General features: G+C 39.2%; 1 protein-coding gene across 2 annotated transcripts in view; it reads right to left on the bottom strand.

Moving 5' to 3' along the window:
* The window catches only part of ZNF704 (zinc finger protein 704), a 367044-nt gene that overhangs the window by 27744 nt on the left and 319474 nt on the right, over window positions 1–19826 (bottom strand). For both annotated transcript variants that reach the window (XM_069100169.1, XM_069100170.1), the window contains exons 5-7: window positions 19258–19358; window positions 16856–17123; window positions 15824–15928 (exon numbers count right to left, since the gene is read on the bottom strand). In XM_069100169.1, the coding sequence (XP_068956270.1) occupies window positions 15824–15928; window positions 16856–17123; window positions 19258–19358 (474 nt within the window). The remainder of the gene's footprint in view (window positions 1–15823; window positions 15929–16855; window positions 17124–19257; window positions 19359–19826) is intronic.

Genomic DNA, 19826 nt, shown 5'->3' on the forward strand with positions numbered 1-19826 from the left:
CTGGGAAGGGCCAGGCTGGCTCTTCTGGGACATGGGCTTGGATTTTCTTTCCTGAGGATGGCCAGGCTGGCTCTTCTGGGACATGGGCATGGATTTTCTTTCCTGAGGATGGCCAGACTGGCTCTTCTGGGACATGAGTGTAGATCTTTTCTCCTGGGCAAGGCCAGACTGACTCTTCTGGGACATGGGCATAGATTTTTTTTCCTGAGGATGGCCAGGATGGCTCTTCTGGGACATGGGCATGGATTTTCTTTCGTGAGGATGGCCAGGTTGGCTCTTCTGGGGCATGGCCACACATCGTCTCTTCTGGGGAGGGCCAGACTGGCTCTTCTGGGCAACAGGCAGAGATCTTTTCTCCTGGGGAGGGCCAGACTGTCTCTTCTGAGGGAGGGGCACACATTTTCTCTTCAGGGAAGGGCCAGAGTGGCTCTTCTCAGGCAGGGGCCGTTTCTCAACTCTCACTTTCAAAGTTTCCCTTTGGACCTCATTCACAGTTTCAAATAGCTTTCCCTTCATGAAAATTTTGGTTCCTTGGGGTTTGATAAGGGACTCCTGAGGTATTTGTTTAGCCAGTTCCTTTTCCTTCTCTTCCTGTGTCAAGACCTTGAGTGTGGAGGTCAGGTCCTTGGGAGGGTAGTAATTTGGACACATCTTGTTTGTTTTAATGTGACCACGGGATCCACAGTTACCACATATTAGATTCAATGTAGGGGCCTCTGTTTTGGGCAGCTTCTCTGTGGAATGGCGCTCCTTCAGTTCTCTCCTCTCCTTTGCTATGCGGATCCAGCGAAGTCTGTCTTGGAGTCTTTTCTTCTCTTTCCGCAATTCCAACTGCCTCTGCTCGTCTGCCAGAACGATCTTGCGGATGGAGTCCTCATCTTTGGTCGTCCTGACGAGGATGTAGGTGTTGATCACCGCTGGGTCCCGGACTGTCTCACTCCGCATGTACTCCTTGCCAGACTCATCAATATAAGTCCGGTGGATCACCAGAGATATGGGAGCTGAGGTGGCTGCACCCCCATCCTGCTTCTCTTTCTTGCCTTTGTCTTGGAGGTGAGCACCCCCATGTCCAAGCATCAGCTGTTGCAACTCCAGGCTCTCCCGCTTTTCCTTCTCTCTCTGTAGCCTCTGAGGGCTGGTCTTACCATCTAGGAGGCCCTCAATTTCCTGACACATCCGCTCCATCACACAATCATTTTCTTCATCTGAACTGTCTGTGTCTGTGGTCAGCACCTCAGTAGAAGCCAGGAACTTATTCTGGAGGTCAAAAACTCTTTGGACCTCTTTCTGGTAGTGTCTCTGCTGCTGTGCTCCTGAGGAATGGGAGGCTCGTGCAAATCTGGTGAGGGCTCTGGTCTTGGTCCCTGAGTGTAGTTCCTTAGTAGACAGGGTTCGTATAGCTGCAACAACCTCCCAACGGGACAGCTTCTGGATCTCCTCTTCTGACACCCCAAATACCTTCAGCAACTTCCTGGCTCCCTTCAGAGTGAGACGTCGAAGGTCTGCATCAGTACCTATCACTCTCCCTGCCCCTAAGCTGGTTTTGTTGTCTTCCTTGGGTTTACAAGCAACTTTGACATAGGAGATTCCCTCCCCACAGCCTGTGGGATCAGCTGCTCCTGCCACCTCCAGCAGACACTGCCCCTTGGTGGCTGCTAGGAAAGCCCGAGTTGTGTTCCATGGAGCAGCCTGGACCTCATCATCGAGACACATGCTTTCTTCACTGGTCTCTGTGTTCAGGAGCAGTATCTCCCCATAACCAGCATCCTTGAGGCGTTGCTGGGCAGCCTGCATGCTATACAAAGCACAACATTTCTCTGGGGTCACCATGGCTCTCAGCTCTTCTTCACTCGGTAGGCGGAATCCAGCCTTCAGCACCCACCAATTAAAATAGACCCCTGACCGATGGAAATCTGAGCACTTAGTGAGTCTCCTTCGAATGCTGGTCGTAGAAAGTTTGGGGAAGGCCCTGTGGACATCCTCCATGCGAATCCTCCGAGGCCTGTGAGGGCTCTTCCAAAACTGCCTATATATAAATACCTGGAGGAATTCGCGGATGTAATCCTTTGCCATTTTTGAGTTGGGGGCAGGAACTTCATTCAATGGGCACTGCTGCCCAACAGTAAATATATCTTTCACTTCCCTCAGAAAGTAGCCTGCTTTGGTTACCACAACCAGGAAATCTGTGTCTGCCATCTGATGTGGGTAGATGGGAGCCCGAAAAAGTTTGTTTTCCAAAGCCTGTAAGAATTGTCCAGCATGGAGTTGCCCCAGGAAGGGTGAAGATGAACAGAACACAGGGTTTCCATATTTGCAGACAGGAGGTCCAGCGTCTTTCCCATTTTTCCTTTTGTAATAGTTCTGGATCTGGGAAGCCATTCCAACCTGGTTCAAGAATGGTGGGTGCTCCTCACTCCATTCAACCAGAATGAGATCTCCATCCTGCCCACTCAAGTCCTGAATTGTCTTCATAAAAAACATGTGACCGCCCCCTGATGCCTGCAGCTCCTGCTTGCGTTCCTGGGCTTTCTTTTGGATGTGGAAGGTCAAGTCGTGGACAGGGTGGGGCCCTTTGCCCAGCCACCTGACTGGTGGTCGATGAAACAGACAGAGTTGTTCGGCTCTCATGTGGGTAGGAAAGAGGCTGGAGTGCAGCTTCAGTGCTGGAAGCGAATGCTGGATTATAAGATCCCTGATGGAAACCTGAAGGCCATGCTGCTGAGGGAAGTAAAATTCATCATTGGACAGGTTCCAGGGGTCCTTGGCTTTCAGCTGGGCTGGAATCTGCTCAGCCCCATCCTCTCCCAAGCTGTCACATCTTAGCATCATCTGGCCCTTCTCAGAAAGCTGCTTCTGGGCTGGGCACTCTACTTCTTGAGGCTCCTTGACATCAAACAGCAGGAGGTTCTCATCATCTGGGTCAAGGGTCATGACTGTAGGATACAGTGGCTTATGCATGGCTTGGGCATCCCAAATAATGTTGTCCTCCCATTGGCTATAGATGAGGTCTTCACTCTCAGGGATGAAAATGGACCCGCCAGGCTGAGAAGGGTCACAGGCACCTGTTTTGAGAAATTTAGTCTCCCCAGAGGGAATCCATCCTGCTTGAGAAACTTTTTGGGCATCAGGGAAGGACCTTTGAATATCCCTGTTATCCCAAATAATGTCGTCTTCCCAGGACTTCTGAGTGACCATCAGAAAGTTTTCATCCTTCAGCAAGGGGTGGTCTGTTTGGGTTGTCTCCTCCTCTTCTGGTGACTTTTCTCGGAGTCTAAATCCATAATCAAAACCTCTCCCATGGGGAGGAACCTCCAGCATATCATACCAAAGCTTGGCAGGGCCATACCGCCATGGGGCCACCTCCTCTGACTGAGGGTCGTGGGAATAGTCAGTCACTTGAGAGCCAGGCTGGGGGACTACTGGAGCCATCATTTTTATCTCATCATCTGTTAGGCATTCCTCTGGGTCTGGTGGTCTTACTATCTGAGGGCCCCCCAAGGTAGGGTCTGGGGGACACTGTGCCTTCTGCTTTTTCCTCCTTCTCAGTCTCCTTCCTACTTCCTGCCACATGGATGGCATCTTCTGGGTCTCAAAGAGTCGGGAGAAACAAAGAGTCTTTCCATGCTTGAATTGTGGCCAGAGCTCTATGACTGTTGGTGTGCCAGTGTCCTTCAGGCTGAGTCCCCAAGGATCTCCATGATCCTTTTCCTCCTCATTTTGAATCTCCTTCTCAGAGCTGTTGGAATCCACAGACAAATCCTCTGTGGAGGAGGTATAGCTGTCTGTGGAATGCAGGGTCCTGTCTTCTCCTTCCATTTGGGATCTTGCAACTCTATGTGTAGAGACAGAGGAGATAGGCAGCCCTTCTATTCTGGAGTATTCTACAGGAATAATGAGTGGAATCAGCTCCAAAACTTACTTTTATACCATCTTCTCAAGGAGGATTCACACCTCTACAGAGGCATGAACAAGCCTGGGGGAGGGGCAATAAGAAGGGTGTGGTCCTTCATTCTTAGAGGTGAGAACTCAGAATTCTTGCAAGGTCTTCAGTGCTCATCCACCCTAACACTTGCAGTGGAGATCATACTGGTTAAGGGCCAAGCTAAAATCACACAGCAAACACCTGAAAGTCCTTACAAACCATTATTATTATTTTTCCATTATTAGTCATGTTGCAAAAGAAAGCACAAATAAAACCAAACAATGAAAATAAAGTAAAAAAAAAAAGTATGCTTCACTCTATATTCAGAGTTCCTTAGTATTCCCCTGGAGATGAATAGCATCTTTCATCATGGGTCCTTTGGAACTGTCTTAGATTACTGTCTTGATCAGAGTAGCCAAATCTTTCACAGAAGACCACTCTTACAATGTTGCTGTTACTGTGTACAGTGTTCTCCTGCTTCCACTCACTTTACCTTGCATCAGTCCATATAAATCTTCCCATGTTTTCCCGAAAGGATCTGGCTTGTCATTTCTTATAGTACAACAGTATTCCATAACAATCATATACCACAACTTATACAACCATTTCCCAACTGATGGATATCACCCTAATTTCTAATTCTTTGCCACCACAATAAGAGATACTATAAATATTTTTTTTTTCAAATAGGTCCTGTCTTCTTTTGTTTCATCTCTTTGGGATACAGACCTAGTAGTGGTATTGCTAGGTCAAAGGGCATGGACAGTTTTATGGCTCTTTGGGAGTAATTCTAAATTGTTCTCCAGAATGGTTGGACTAGTTCACACCTCCACCAACACTATTAGTGTCCCAATCAATTACTGTCCAATTTTTTCACATCACCTCCTGCATTTGTCATTTTCTGTCATATTAGCCATTTTGATAGGTGTGAAGTGGTACTTCAGAGTTGTTTTAATTTGCATTTTCTCTAATCAGTAGTTATTGAGAGCATTTTTATGTGACTATTAATAGCTTTGATTTCTTTTTTTTCTGAAAATTGCCTTATCATATCTTTTGACTATTTATCAATTAGGAAATGGCTCTTATTTTTGTAAATTTGGCTTAGTTCTTTATACATTTGAGAAATGAAACCTTTATCAGAGAAACTTGCTGTAAATCACCCCTCCTCCCAGTTTCTTTTCTTTCTGATTTTGGTTATATTAGTTTTGTTTGTACAAAAGCTTTTTAATCTCATGTAATTTAAATGATCTGTTTGACTTCTTGTAATCCTCTACATCTCTTGTCTGGTCATAAACTCTTTTCTTATTAATAGATCCGACAGTTACATTTTTCCACGTTCTCCTACTTTACTTATTACATCACCCTTTATGTCTAAATCAATTATCTACTTTGACTTTATCTTGGTATACAATGTAAGATGTTGGTCTGTGCTTAGTTTCTGCTAAACTGCTTTCCAGGTTTCCTGGCAATTTTTGTTAAATATTGAGTTCTTATCCCCAAAGCTTAGATCTTTGGGTTTATCAAACACTAGTTCACTATGGTCATTTTCTACTGTGGATCATATGACTCATCTATTCCATTCACTCTTTATCAGCCAATATTGAATTGTTTTGATAATTACTGCTTTGTAACATAGTTTGAAATATGGAACTATTAAATTACCTTCTTTCACATTTTATTTTGTTACTGGGTTTTTTTCTAGCTCTATAAAAATAAATCTTTTGAAGTTGGATTGGTATGATACTGAATAAGTAAATTAACTTAGATAGAATTGTCATTTTTATTATATTGGCTCAGCCTACTCAATATTTCTCCAGCTGTTTAGATCTGTCTTTATTTGTGTGAAAAATGTATCTTAATTGTGTTCCTATAATCTCTGGGTTTGTCTTGGCAGGTAGACTTCCAAGTATTTTACACTGTCTGTAGTTATTTTAAATGGAATTTCTCTTTCTATCTCTCCTTGCTAAGTTTTGCTGGTAGTATGTAGAAATGCTGATGATCCATGTGGGCTTATTTTATATCCCGCAACTCTGCTAAAGTTGTTAACTTGTTTCAATTAGTTTTTCAGTTGATTCTCGAGGGTTCTCTAAATATACCATCTTATTATCTGGAAAGAGTGAATAGTTTTGTTTCCTCATTGCCTATTCCAATTCCTTCATTTTCTTTTTCTTGTTTTGGTATAGTTAGCAATTTTAGTGTCAAATATTTTGTGCATTTTAGAAGCTATCCTTAGAAATAATCTATATTTGAAAAGTAGTTTTAAAAATTAGTTTTTAACATCTATTTTTATCATCTTTCCAAATTTCCACCAGGGTAGGGCAAGTATCATTATTATAATTTTATTATAATAGCAAACTGAGGCATAGCATATAAATAGCAACTGAGGCATAGAGACTTGTCTAAATTCAACTAATTGGGTAGGACTAGATATCTTCAGAATTCTAGCCTTTTTGTTACTTCACTTGATTGATTACCTCTAATCAACTGACTCTCTATAGAGGCAGTTCAACTAAAAGTAAACTCTTGAAAAAAGTTTGAAACTTGAAATCCTTTGAACCTTATTCAAATGCTATAGTAAGAGGGCTCTCTGTTCAATCTACTTGGATTACTAAACTATTTCAGATTTTCCCTTCCTCAATCAATGCCTATTCTCTTTGGTTTGACTAACTTCACAATTTCATCAATTGCAGATACCTCTCCTTGCCTTCTCATCTTGTATGATTTTTTTTATCTATGTATCATCATAAATGCATCTGGGATTATCTACCCAGGGAACTACAAGTCTCTTCTCAAAGCAAAAACAAAAACAACAAACCTCAAACTAAATAAATTTCTAGTTCCCCCACAACCTGATCTCTTACAGAGGGAAAACTATGCAGCAACTTAAAGAACAGAAGAAATATTTAGCAAGGAAAATGTCTACTATGTAAAAAGTACATGTCTTCTATAACTCTTTTTTTTTTCTTTTTGGAGGGCAGTTGGGGTTAAATAACTTGCCCAAGGTCACACAGCTAGTTTTGTGTGTGTGTGTGTGTGTGTGTGTGTGTGTGTGTGTGTGTGTGTGTGAAGTGTCTGAGGCCGGATCTGAACTCAGGTCCTTCTGACTTCCAGGGGCCTCTACTCATGTGCCACTTAGCTGCCCCCTCTATAACTCTTTAGAAATCAAATCATCAATGAGCACCTGTTCTCTCTTAAGAGAGAATACTAACACTTCCCAGAAAGTATTTTATTCATGTAACAATTCTTTTTTAGATTGTACCTTACTCTCTTCTGTATACTCTGTGATCCAGGGAAACTGACTGGCTTCCTTGTTCCTTGGACAGTAAAGTACATCTTCTAATTTTGAGCTTTTTACTGGCTGTTCCCCCAAGCCTGGAACTCTCTCCCTCTTCACCTCCACCTCCTGGCTTTGCTGGCTTCCTTGAAGTCTCAGCTGAAGTCCCATCTTCTGCAAAAATACTTTTCCTTAATCTTAGTAACCTTTGCTCTAAGAAGAGCCTAATTCATCCTGTATAGATCTCATTTGTATATATTTTGTGGATGTTGCTTCCTTCATTAGACTATAAGCTTCTTGAGAGCAGGGACTGTTTTTTAAAAAATAATAAAAAAAAAATTCTTTGTCTCCCCAGGGCTTAGAACAGTACCTACCAAATAGTAGGTGCTTAACAGAAGCTAGCTGACTGACTTCTTGTGGAAACTTATTAAGTCCACCTTCCCTCTCAACTTTTTTTTTCTTTTTGGAGGTGGGAAAACAGGGCAATTGGGGTTAAGTGACTTGCCCAAGGTCACACGGCTAGTAAGTGATAAGTGTCTGAAATCACATTTGAACTCAGGTCCTCCTGACTCCAGGGCCGTACTTTATTTCCTGTGCCACCTAGCCACCCCTCTCTCTCCACTTCTAACTGCCTAATTCTTTAGGCCATGTCATGTTACAAAGTAATGTAAATAACTTATTTAGTCTAATCTTAATGAGAGCTAATCTTTAACTATCAATTCTGAAATCATGTCTACATTAAAACTTTTAAAAATCATTATCAAAGACCTAACCAGGTTCTAAAGAGAAAGGCTCCCAATTAACTCAGGAAGGGATCCTTCCCCCAAAAGTTATTAAGGGTAAAAAAGAGAAGAAAAAAAGTGTTTGACTAATTCAATTAGCAGAAGCACCTTGTTTCTTGCATTTATAATGCTTTTGACCAGTTGGAAAGTAGAATCCATAGAGGGAGTTGCTAGAGAGGGATTCTCTTGGAATTTTGTCTTTTGTTTGGGAATACTTGAGAGCAAAATTGTGAGTGGAAATGGCTTATGCCATAAAGACTTACAGAGTCTTGGGGGGGAAACCTTGCTCCTTTTGAATTTCTCTCTTTAGCAAAGTGGCTTATAATTAAATTAATTAATAAATTTATCTCTGGCAATTTTGTGCCCAAAACACAATACAAAAGTGTTTTTTTTTCATATTCTATAATTTCAACACATTTTCCAGTAACATCAGAAGCATATGATCTTCAGGGTATGGAGTTGATATTAATATTAACAAAACAATCAACAATCTCTGATCTCCAGAAGCACTCATTCACCTGAGGGAAATAGTATGTAAACAGATCATGTGATGCATGAGCATTGCAGGAAGGAGAAAGTATTAACAATTTAGAGAAGTTAGGAAAAGCTGCTGGAACCATGAGCTGAATCCAGAAGGAAGCTAGAGATTCTAAGAGGTTAGGAAGGAATTCATTCTGTGCCTAGAAAGAAAACCTATGTAGAAAGACACTCATGCCATAAGTACTGACATTTCAAAAACAAGAACATTTTAATATTTTTATATTAAATACTATATTATTTTGATAAAATTAAAATCTAATAGAATAATTCTTGTTCATAAGCAATCATGATACCAAATATAATATTAAATAAGTTATTTTTTAATAATTAGAAGTTATAAAATAATCTATAAACATTAATTTAGTGACAGTTTTTTTCCCCTGACAACCCCATGAAATTAGATAGTATGAGTAATTTTAATCCTTATTTTACAGACAAGGAAACAGGTTCAAAATCCACAAGTGACATGGCTAGTAAGTGAGAGAATCAGCACTCAAAGTCAGGCCTTCTGACATCCAGATTAGTGCTTTTTCCATTACATTAAATTGCCTCTGATTTTTTTCATCAAGATTAAAGAATATCCGAGGCCACAAGATACAAGAATATAGTATAATATGTTCATTATTAGTTGCCTATTGCATAGGAATTCCCTGGAGAAAATACAAACTTTAACTATAGAGCCTTTAGTCTGATGGAAAGCTAAGACAGATACATACATTAACTACTGTTGATGGCATTAAATACAAGGGTGCACTTCATTGACTTTCTATATTAATATAAGGAAATCAGGTTTAATTATATTCTTGGTTATTTGGGATCTTTGCTTGTTGTAACCCTGAGTGTTATGAATTCAACATAGATCCAAGATGGAGAAAAATACTCTTTGCTTCACCTGGCAGTCGATTAATAGATCAGTGGTGCCATTAATAAGGTGGGAGAATTTCTTATCCAACCATAGATGTGTTACAAAGCCCTGCTTGCATCTTCATCACACATTGTTTGGAAACTTCCTTTAAGAACTCATATGTGAACAACAGGAATGAAAAATGCTGTCTCATTTTTGGAGTGTCATTCTGAGCCTCCTTCTGTTTTACTTTGTTCTTATGCTCTTTCACCAAATGATGCCAGATCTATTGGATTATACACTCTTGATCTAGTCATAAGGAAGCAGAGTAAGGAATAGAAATAATTAAAAGGAAAAAAAAGGGTGGTTAGGGAAAACTTTTTCCTGAAAGATATAATTAATAAGTACCTTTTTTCCTCTTCCAGAACATAGAAGATGGAAATGTCTTTTTTATATTTATAAGTATGCAAATCAACTTTATCTGCTTTAGTATGTCTGGGAAGAAAGCTTATCCAGGGAACTCATTAGGACCAAATATTTTGGAATTGTCCCTTCTCCTTTGCTCTTCAAACCCCTGGATTTCATAGATAGAGATTATTCTCATCTAATGAACATGGGGGAAATATTTATCCATTTAATACTAGCTCTTCAAAAACATGGGAGAAAAAATGTTTAAGTATTGGGGTAATAATTCTGAGCGCTTACTTTTTAAGTACAAAGAACACCTCATAAAATGGAGACTGCTACGCTTTTTAGCTTAGACAGTCACAGACATTGTTAATGCCAGCTCATTATAATTCATAATTTTCCTAGCTACCTTTTGAAAACTCGATTACACTTATTTAGAAGAATTAGAATTGACTTGCATAGGGAAATTATATGTTCTTAGTTTCAGTCTGGCTAGCATTATTCTAGGCACTCCAACTGTCAGAGGGGTTCTACCCAGAAAATTTTTTTAATACTGCTGACACACAACAGAAGAAAGCAGACTTTTAAAGAGTCACTCATTTGCCACATTGCAATGGGGCTTTTTTGCTAGCCAACAATACAATGGAAAGAGTCTGTAAGGAGCCTATGGTAAGCAACTGAGTGGTGATAGTACTTGGCAGTGTACAAATCGTTATAGTACCCAGACTTCTTCCTCTTTAGAGCAAAACAAAAGCCTTTAAAAATATCCAATTTTTTATTAAAGAAAGAAAAGCCTGTATTGATGAAGACTTGGCCAGAGTGACTGCTGAGATGATCCACATTACTGGCTTGGTCAAACTAGGCAAAAACTGTCTCCATATCCTGTGGCTGAAGAACAAATTGGCAATTCTGTCAGAGTTTGCACCAAGGAGCCCTGTCCCTCTTCTTCTTTCTTTGTTCCTCCCCCTCCCCCCTTCCCCATCTTAATACTTATTAAATGTTTCCTTTTAACAGTCAGTCAAATGGTGAAATATGTGACTAGCCACTGAAAGTGCAAATATTGGGATAAAGGTAGGAACGCAGTCTTCTTTCTGTCCATGAAAATTATTAAATTCTTTACTGAATAGCCAAAATATAACAAAATACCTTCCCCCCTCCAAAAAGCAAAAAACAAAAACAAAAAAACCCCCAAATATAACAAAAGCTATCCTGCAGGCATCCTACTGTTTCCTAACAGAACACCAAGTGTAAGGCAGGTTTAAAAAAATAACAACAAAAACACACTGTAAGATAAGGTTATGTCTCTATCAGAACAACTAGTTTATCCTTCAGCTTGAGGAATGTCAGTCACAATTTGATCTGCCAAACACTGAAACTTAACATTTTCTTTGCACCCTGTCTAGTCACAAAGGCACCAGAATAAGATCATGATGGGACAGAAATCCATACCTATGCTACGACATTTCCACTACGAAACTGCTTTAACTCTAGGCTAGCAGTATGGCTTAGTCTACTGAAAATGCTACCCAAGTCAAAACCTCCAACACTGTTTAGTTCCCCCAAACACTGAAGACAGTCTATACGTATCTCTATAATTCTGTTCCTGTCTCTGCTATACCAAGTATTTATTGATGGAGTTGTTTATAAAAATGACAGTTTAAGGCACAGAGACCTTTGCATGACTACCTGAAAAGCCAAAATGGATTGAATGTTCACCTCTGCAGGGAACAATCTGTCAATGTGACAGGGGATCAATGTTCTTGCTTGCAGTCAACTAATACCTACATGCCTAATCTGCTCCCCTCTCCCTTCTATATTCAGTGGTGCTGCTAATTGCATTCTTGGATCCTCAGTGCTACTGGCAGTCACTACTATTCAACAAAACAGGAAACATCCACGATGACTTTAGATCTATTGTGTTGTTTGGAAATCGAATTCCAGCAGTATTTTACACTTGGTGAGAGCAGCTGAGACAGGGCTGCTGAAAATGCTGCCACAGGATGCCTTTCGTTGTGAGCTATTCCTCGATGGAATTTAATAAATATTCATTGATGGAGAGCAGTATAATTGATTCAGCCACTTTCATTTTTATCAGCTCTGCAGGATACCATAGCCCTCGAAGAAAACCTCTGGGAGTTGCCAAAGGTTGACAGTAAGAAGCTTTTGAAAGGATCTCAGAGAAGGGAGTGAGGAGGAAAAAGCAAGTTAATATCTATTATCATAAGCCACTTACTAAGCCTTATCGGAAATTAAATACAACCATGGGTATCAACAGTGTGCAGGTCTATACAATATATGATAAGCTATGAAAAGGCCCAATATATTTTAAAATGAAATGGTTGCAAATCAAGGAGCTTAGTGGTAATTATCAAGGTAGCAATCATTTGGTGTGTCAAATCATATGCTTTTTATATAATATTTACATTTGAACATCCATGTACTAATTTATTTTCAACCTGTCAAATAGTATGGATTTCCCAGAACACAGGAAGAAAATAATGATTTCAAGGTTTTTTTTTTTTTTTTGTCCATTGAGAATGTTATATCCTATGGAGCTATCATTTCAAAAATCTATCTTTTAGGCCTCTCTAGTGGTTTCAGCCTAACCACATTCACTATGCAAACTACATCTTTGTGTGACATTAATTTTCAATTTAGAGACTGCTGTGTTCCATGCCATAGTTATATAACACCATCAATAGAAATACTGGTATCAAAAAGATAGGTCTTTGTTTCTGTGTTAAATTAGGTATCATTAGAGGAACTTCATAGTTTCCTGAAGGCAATCCATCACACTATCTTCTTCCTTTTAAACTTAGGTCTCAAATTGTTGTGCATTTGTACTTTCTTTCTTAGAAACACATACTAATGGATAAGCTCAAGATCTATAAGTGATCCATCCAATTCCATTTTATAACTGGGGCAATGGACATTTATTCATCCACTTTTTTTCCTATGTGGACAGTCAGGTCAAACTCTTCCTGATTTCTTTCAGGAAGCTATGTATTGTTCCAGGGCTTGATGCAACCAGCACAATGTCATCTGCAAAGAGTATTTGGAAGTCCGCATCATCCATAGCCGCTCCATATTTTCCCAGTCTTATACCTTATACCTCTCATATACTTTGTGATCCAGTGACACTTCCCTCTTTGCTAATCATCAAACAAAACCCTCCATCTCTCTGCTCCAGGTATTTTCACTGGCTGTCCTCTATGCATGGAATACTCTCCTTCCTCCTTTCTGCCTCTTGATTTCCTTAAAGTCCCAGATAAAATCCCACCTTCTGCGAGATGCCTTTCCTAATCTCTTTTAATTCTAGTGCCTTCTGTTTGTTGATTATTTCCAACTCAGTCTGCATATAGACTGTTGTTACATGTTGTCTCCCCCATTAAACTGTAAGCTCCTTGTAAGCAGGGATTAACTCTGTATCTCCAGAGCTTAGTAAAATGCCTGGAACATAGTGGATGCTAATAAATGTTTGTTCATTGACCACAAGGAATCTCTTTTCAACTGTACTGGATTTCCTCTAGGACTGAATTTATTAAGTATGTGCCAAGCACCTAGAAAAACTCGGACAGTCTTTGCTTTCAAAGAACCTACATTCACATTCATATATACATATGAAGTTCAGGGTAGATGGAAAAGCCCTGAAGTCCTAAGTGTGCAGCAGCAGGCCAGCTGGCAAGGCCCAGGGGCCAATTTGGCTTACATCAGCAGATCAGAAGACATTTCTGGGTGTTTACTTAATACAGGGTCAGAGCAGAGAATAAGGCCTCATGGTGCTCAGTGGGAGGAACAGAACTGATTTCCATCTTATCCAAGTCATGTAAGAAGCCCTGGCCAGGTTCTGGACACCCTTGCTAGAAGACATAGCAAAAGAGGAAGGCAAATGAAGAGAGAACCTTTTGTGGGGACAAACGCCTTGGGTAAATATACACTGACCTCCTTTACCTTACCTGATGTTTATGATCAGAGAGCTAGTAAACAAAGTTATTTTTGTTGCCTTGTCTTTCAAGGATTTCTAATGTTTTTGATGTATGGATAGGAGACCAATTGTTCAAGGAAGCATTTCACTTTACTGAATCAAATGATTTTTCATAATCAATAAGCAATAAACATGGTCAGATCTTTTTTTTTTTAATTTTTGCTTTTTGGAGGGCAATTGGGATTAAGTAACTTGCCCCAAGTCACATGACTAGTTTTTGTGTTAAGTGTCTGAGGCCGGATTTGAACTCAGGTCCTCCTGACTCCAGGGCTGGTGCTCTCTTCACTGCGCCACCTAGCTGCCCACGCAGTCAGATTTGCACTCTCAACTTCTTTCAATCAATTGTGAGCTGGCAAAAATGTGGTCCATTTTATACCACTTGTGAAAGCCAGTTTTCTTTTTTTTTTTTTAATTTTTTTTTTTTAATTTTTAAGCAATCGGGGTTAAGTAACTTGCTCAAGGTTATACAGCCAGTTATTTCTGGGTGTGGTGCTGAGTGTCTGAGCCTGGGATTCGATCTCCAGGTCGTCCCAACACTGGTGCCGGTACTCTTACTCGCTGAGCCACCTGGCCACCCCTAAGCAATTGGGGTTAAGTAACTTGCTCAAGGTTACACGGCCAGGTGTTTCTGGGTGGGTGCTAAGTGTCTGAGCCCGGGATTCGATCTCCAGGTCTTCTCAACACTGGAGCCGGTGCTCTTACTTGCTGTGCTACCTGGCCGCCCCGAAAGCCAGTTTTCTAATAATAATAATAACCTTACTGAGGATGCCCTCACTTTATGTTAATGATTCTCAGGAACATTTGGTACAGGTGAGAAAGTAAGCATAAAGTGGAGGAGTTGCTGATATCCTCTCTCTCTGTATTAATAAGGTCTAAGATTTCCCCACTTTTGGTATCTTCCTGTCTAAGTTACTTTGTGAATTGATGCCTCAGGGGCCAAGAAATTCCCTCACAATCGTGTTGCCACCTGCATAGCTCTCTTCTCTAAGTCTAATCTGACTTTTTTTTTTTTTCTGTCTTGGTTTTCTTTAATGTCATTTTTAAATCTCCTATAAGTCCATTTGGGGCTATGAGGTTAGGGATCAAGTGATGTGACTCATTGTTTTTGATGGCGAAGACAGAAAGGTGAATGAGGAAATTTTCAAGGTGGGCCAAGAAAAGAAGCTGTTTGGGGTGCTTTTTGTGGAGAGCAAGCCCTATTAAAACTAGAGCCAATATCCAAATAAGTGAAATCCCTATCACTACTACGTCCTGCTTCTGTGTGTGGTTTGTAATCTGTTGACTTAAATTGCTCATCTATTTCCTCTTTCTATTCAAGTGTCTGTAGTAGATGAATCATTGCTATTCTTGCTTCTATTTCCACTGATCTTCACTCAACTTCTTGATGTCAGGTTTTATTCCCTTTGTCTCAAATTCCACATATGAATATGTCTCCTTAATGTACAGAACTACTTTATTTCACCTGCTCCTTCCCTACCCCCTTCTACCTATCCTGATCCTTCCAAATATGGTATAATGTTTTAAAGAGACATTCCAGTCTCTGGTCTACTGTTTCATCTCACCAAATATCAGGGATAACACTGGGATAAAATCTGCCATCTTCTGGTAGGATCTCTAACTCACCTTGCTAGTTACTCATAGTAGAAAGTTGAATTTTGAGTCATAGGACCAAGGTTCAAATCCCAGTTCTTTTATTTCCTACCTGTATGACCCTGGGCAAGTACCTTAAGCAACATGGGCGCAAGTTTTCTCATGTATCAAATGAGGGATCTGGATTAAATGGCCTATAATTATCCTTCCAGCTCTAAACCTATGGTCCTAATATATTTGAGCCCTGAGATTCCTGGTTCTTTTGTTAAGATTTTATCTACTGTAAACTTTGTGACTTTACTGATCTTTCTATGTCGTACTTTCTGTCATATACAGTTTGACAGAAATCAGCAGTTTTCTCCTTTTTCCTTCCTTTTCAATTTAAAGACCTTTTAATAATTAAGTTGCAATTCATTTGTACTCCAACTTCAGAATTTGTCCTTGATTAGATTTCTTGTGGTTACACCCTCCCACTTACTGGAATGCCTGTGAAGGTAACTGGTGGAGACTGCCAAGAGATGCTGAAGCTGCTGCCATTCGGAGAGAACTTTGTGGATCCTGGAATGTTCACCGGGGGAGTAGCCTGTCAAGAGTAAAAACAGAGAAAGTTACAAAGGAAAAGTCTTCTTCACAGAGAAAAGCTGTCACTACCAATTTAGAGCCTCAGAGATGAAGTCAGAACTATATTAATATCTTAAACTAATTATCTGCAAGGGAGGGGGTAAACAGAGCAAAAGGGAGTAGGTGCAAAGAATTCTTTTTCCATGCCTATTTAACAGCTCTAGGGGATAAAAGGAGACATTGTTCAATTGTCGGTTTCTAAAAAGAACAAAAAGAAATACCTGGTAAAAATTTCAGGATTTTCTGTCTAGACTATAACCATGAAAAAAAAAAAAGCAGAGATATTAAAATTTCCATTAAACAAGCACAGATAATTTGTGTCAAGTTATATTATTCTTTCTCCCCAAACAACAACAACAAAAAAAACATAGGAAAGGAAGTTGATTGTTCCAGAGGATTTAATGATCAACTTTGAGCTACTGTTCTTCCAGAAAGCACTATAATTAGGCAAGGCAAAACAATGGGCTGAATAAGAGTTAATTGAAAGGAGACTGAACCACCCCCTCAAGCTTCTACCTCTGACCTCATAAATACCCAAGATTCCACCCAGCCAAAGGGGCCCTTCCTAGGGTGCTTACTGCCCATTTTGAAGACTATATGTGAAGTCATAGATTTGAGTGGCAGGAAGATACTGTCTGTCATTCCTGCTTCCTTCTCCACTGACACCTTAATTTAGTACCAAGAAGTTAAGGAAAAATCTAGTGAGGAGCTGTTCTCTAAGGATCCTGGAGAAAACTCCTAGAGATATGTCTAAAGAAAAAGAACTCAAAGAATATTAGTTATTAAGCTGTAGCATGTAAAGATAATATGACCCCAAATGCCACCATTTTGTAAATGTCAGATCATAATGTAACTGTGTTGAGCCAAAGTCTTGGGCAAGCATTCTCACCTGGTAAGCATGGTCAGTATGTACGAGGTAGAGGGTGGTAGGAGCTGATTGGCTCAGAGGCGTCATCAATTTCGGCTCCGTTTTGGCACATGGAATTTCAGTACGGCTGGAATCCAAGGTGGGGAATGTTGGAGGAGACACCAAGGATTGAGAGGGAGAAACTGGGGAAAGATTGCTGAGCCCATCAGCTACTGAGTCTGTATTGAGTTTGATCTCTGTGTAGTAAAAATCTTCTTCTCCATCACTGTAGTCTGAGTCACCTATGCGTCTGGAGGAAAAGCAAAAACATTTTTACCAATGATTCATGTTTATAGGGTTCTTTTAAGGTTCCCCCCTCAAAAGCCCTCTGTGAGGTGGGTGAAGTAATTATGTAGTTGGCAGAGAACAAATTTTGAGGTCAGGAAGACCTGAATTTTAAATTTTCCCCTGACATTTACTAGCTGTGTGACACTGAGCAGGTCACAACTTCTTTTTAAATTGAAGTTTCTTCATCTGTTAGATGGGAATAATAACCTTCACAATGACAGATAAATAATAATAAATAGTTTACAATTAAAATTAATTTGTAAATTAAAATTATTTTGAATAATCTAAAATATTTTAAAAATCTATACTTTAAATGATTATTAAACCTTTATAATAATAAAGAATAGAACAGAATAATATATGTGTATATAAAACATTTATTTAATATATAATAATTATGTTGTTGTTCAGTTGTTTTAGTCATGTCCAAATCTTTGTGATCCCATTTGGAATTTTCTTGGCAAAGATACTGAAGTGGTTTGCCATTTCCTTCTCCAGCTCATTTTACAGATGAAGAAATTGAGGCAAACAAGGTTAAATAGCTTGCCTAGGATCACACAGCTAGTAAGTATCTGAGGCTGAATTTGAACTCAGGTTTTCCTGAGTGCACCATCTAGCTGCCCTATTATTATATAAATAAGTAAACAAACAAACAAATTCTTACCTTGCAGGGTTGTTTATGAGACTCAGATAAGATTAAGTATTTTGCAAAGCTTAAAGCACTATACAAATGTCAGTTATTATTATTATTATAACCATTTTCCCCCTTCTCTCCTTTATCCGCCCCCCCCCCTTCACATATGAGAAAACTGAGGTGCATAAACATTAAGTGCCTTCTTTAGGGTAAAATCTGGTATGGGTCATATCAAGGACTGGAACCCAGGACTCTTAGCACCCAGGCCAGTACTGACTCTACAATGTACTATGTTGCTCTTTGTAACAACATATCAACTCACATTTCTTTTACAATTTACAAACATTTTCCCCACAAATATTGTAATACCCATTTTACAGATGAGGAAACTAAGCATCAGAGAGTTGAAATAACTTACCTGGTTTACAAAGCTTAAATAATCCAAACTCAGAACACCATGTTGCCTCTTCTTCACATTTACATTTCCTTAAATGCAAATCTGTATGCAGTGAATTTTCTCTCTCTTTAAATTTATGAACAATACTATAGACCACTCTACAAGAGGCAGAGTGCCTAACAAAAATCCTTGTGCTCTAGAATGTTGCTTGATTTCTATAACACTCATTAACTTTTTTATTAACTACTTTGAGTCACATTGTTTTGAAAATTTCTTTTATCCTCTCAAAACCATAGTCTACTACTGATAGGGTGATATTTTACTTTATAAGCCACCAGTTATTTATTCTTATTTACCCAAATGACTACAATACAATGACTGACTGACAGATTCATTCATTCATGTTATAGTTAAAATACTTAAATTAATACCTTGTTTAAGCAACTAGAAACTAATGTTAATATGTACTTCTGTAAAAAGAAAATGTCTATGAAAAGAATCTGTAAACAAGCTATGTTAATAATAGTTAACATTTCTGTGTGTTTTTAAGGTTTACAAAGTACCCACATTGTCTCATTTGAGGCCCTCAATAGCCCTATGAGAGAAGTGCTATTATTCTCCCTATTTTACAAGAAAGGAAATTGAAGATGAAAGAGATTAAACAACTTGCCCATGTTGACACAGCTAGTGAAGGTGTATGGGGCAAGATTTGAACTCGACTCTGAGTCAGCAACAACAACAAATATTTATAAATGTGCTTATTATGTGTTCAACACTATACTAAACCCTGAGGCTACAAAGAAAGGCAAAAGTAGTCTTTGCCCTAAAGGAATGTACATCTTAATGAGGGAACCCTGGTACTTTACCACCATATCATGTAGGTGAAATGAATCATTAACTATCATTATTATAATCTTGCACCTGATAAAAAGTTACTACGTATTTATTATTTTTGGATGGACCAGATAATTAGGGGTGTGTGTGTGTGTGTGTGTGTGTGTGTGTGTGAAACAGATAGTCTTTTCTTAGCATGTATTACATACATTACATAAAGGGATATCTTACCCAAGATGAATGGTTCTGATGTGTTTCTGGATTCCAGCAGCTGTGCTCAGTACCTTCCCACAGTTTTTCCAAAGGCATTTGAACATTACCTTCATGGAATTCTATAATGTGAAAAGAAAATTACATTTAAAATTAAAAATAGTTTGTTAATATTTTGTTTTCAGATTTTTTTTCTTTCACTAAAAAACAAATAAATACCCACAGCCTTTCCATTTTTATTACTGTAGTATACAGAACATTGGTATAAATGTGCCAGAAAGATGTCTGTGGAACTATCATTCTTTTTTTTTTAATAAAACTTTATTGATGCCTTTTAAAAATATATCAGTCATTCCTGATTCTATTCTTCCCTTCCCCCTCCCCAAACCCCAGATGTACCTTCCTTTATAACAAGGAAAAACAATTAAGCAAAACATCTGACAAAGTAACTAGGTGTGGAAATACATGCACCCTTCTGCCTGAGTATTCTCCTCCTCTCTGTTAAGAGGATCTTGGTATTCTAGAAGCAGATATTGGAAGGGAACATGGAGAGGTCAATTAGTCCAGTGGTGTCAAACTCAAATAGAAAC

This window comes from Petaurus breviceps, unplaced genomic scaffold (genome assembly GCF_028583685.1).
Source record: "Petaurus breviceps papuanus isolate PSGF00001 unplaced genomic scaffold, PetGlider_PUasm1.0 38, whole genome shotgun sequence".
NCBI classification, from domain to species: domain Eukaryota; kingdom Metazoa; phylum Chordata; class Mammalia; order Diprotodontia; family Petauridae; genus Petaurus; species Petaurus breviceps.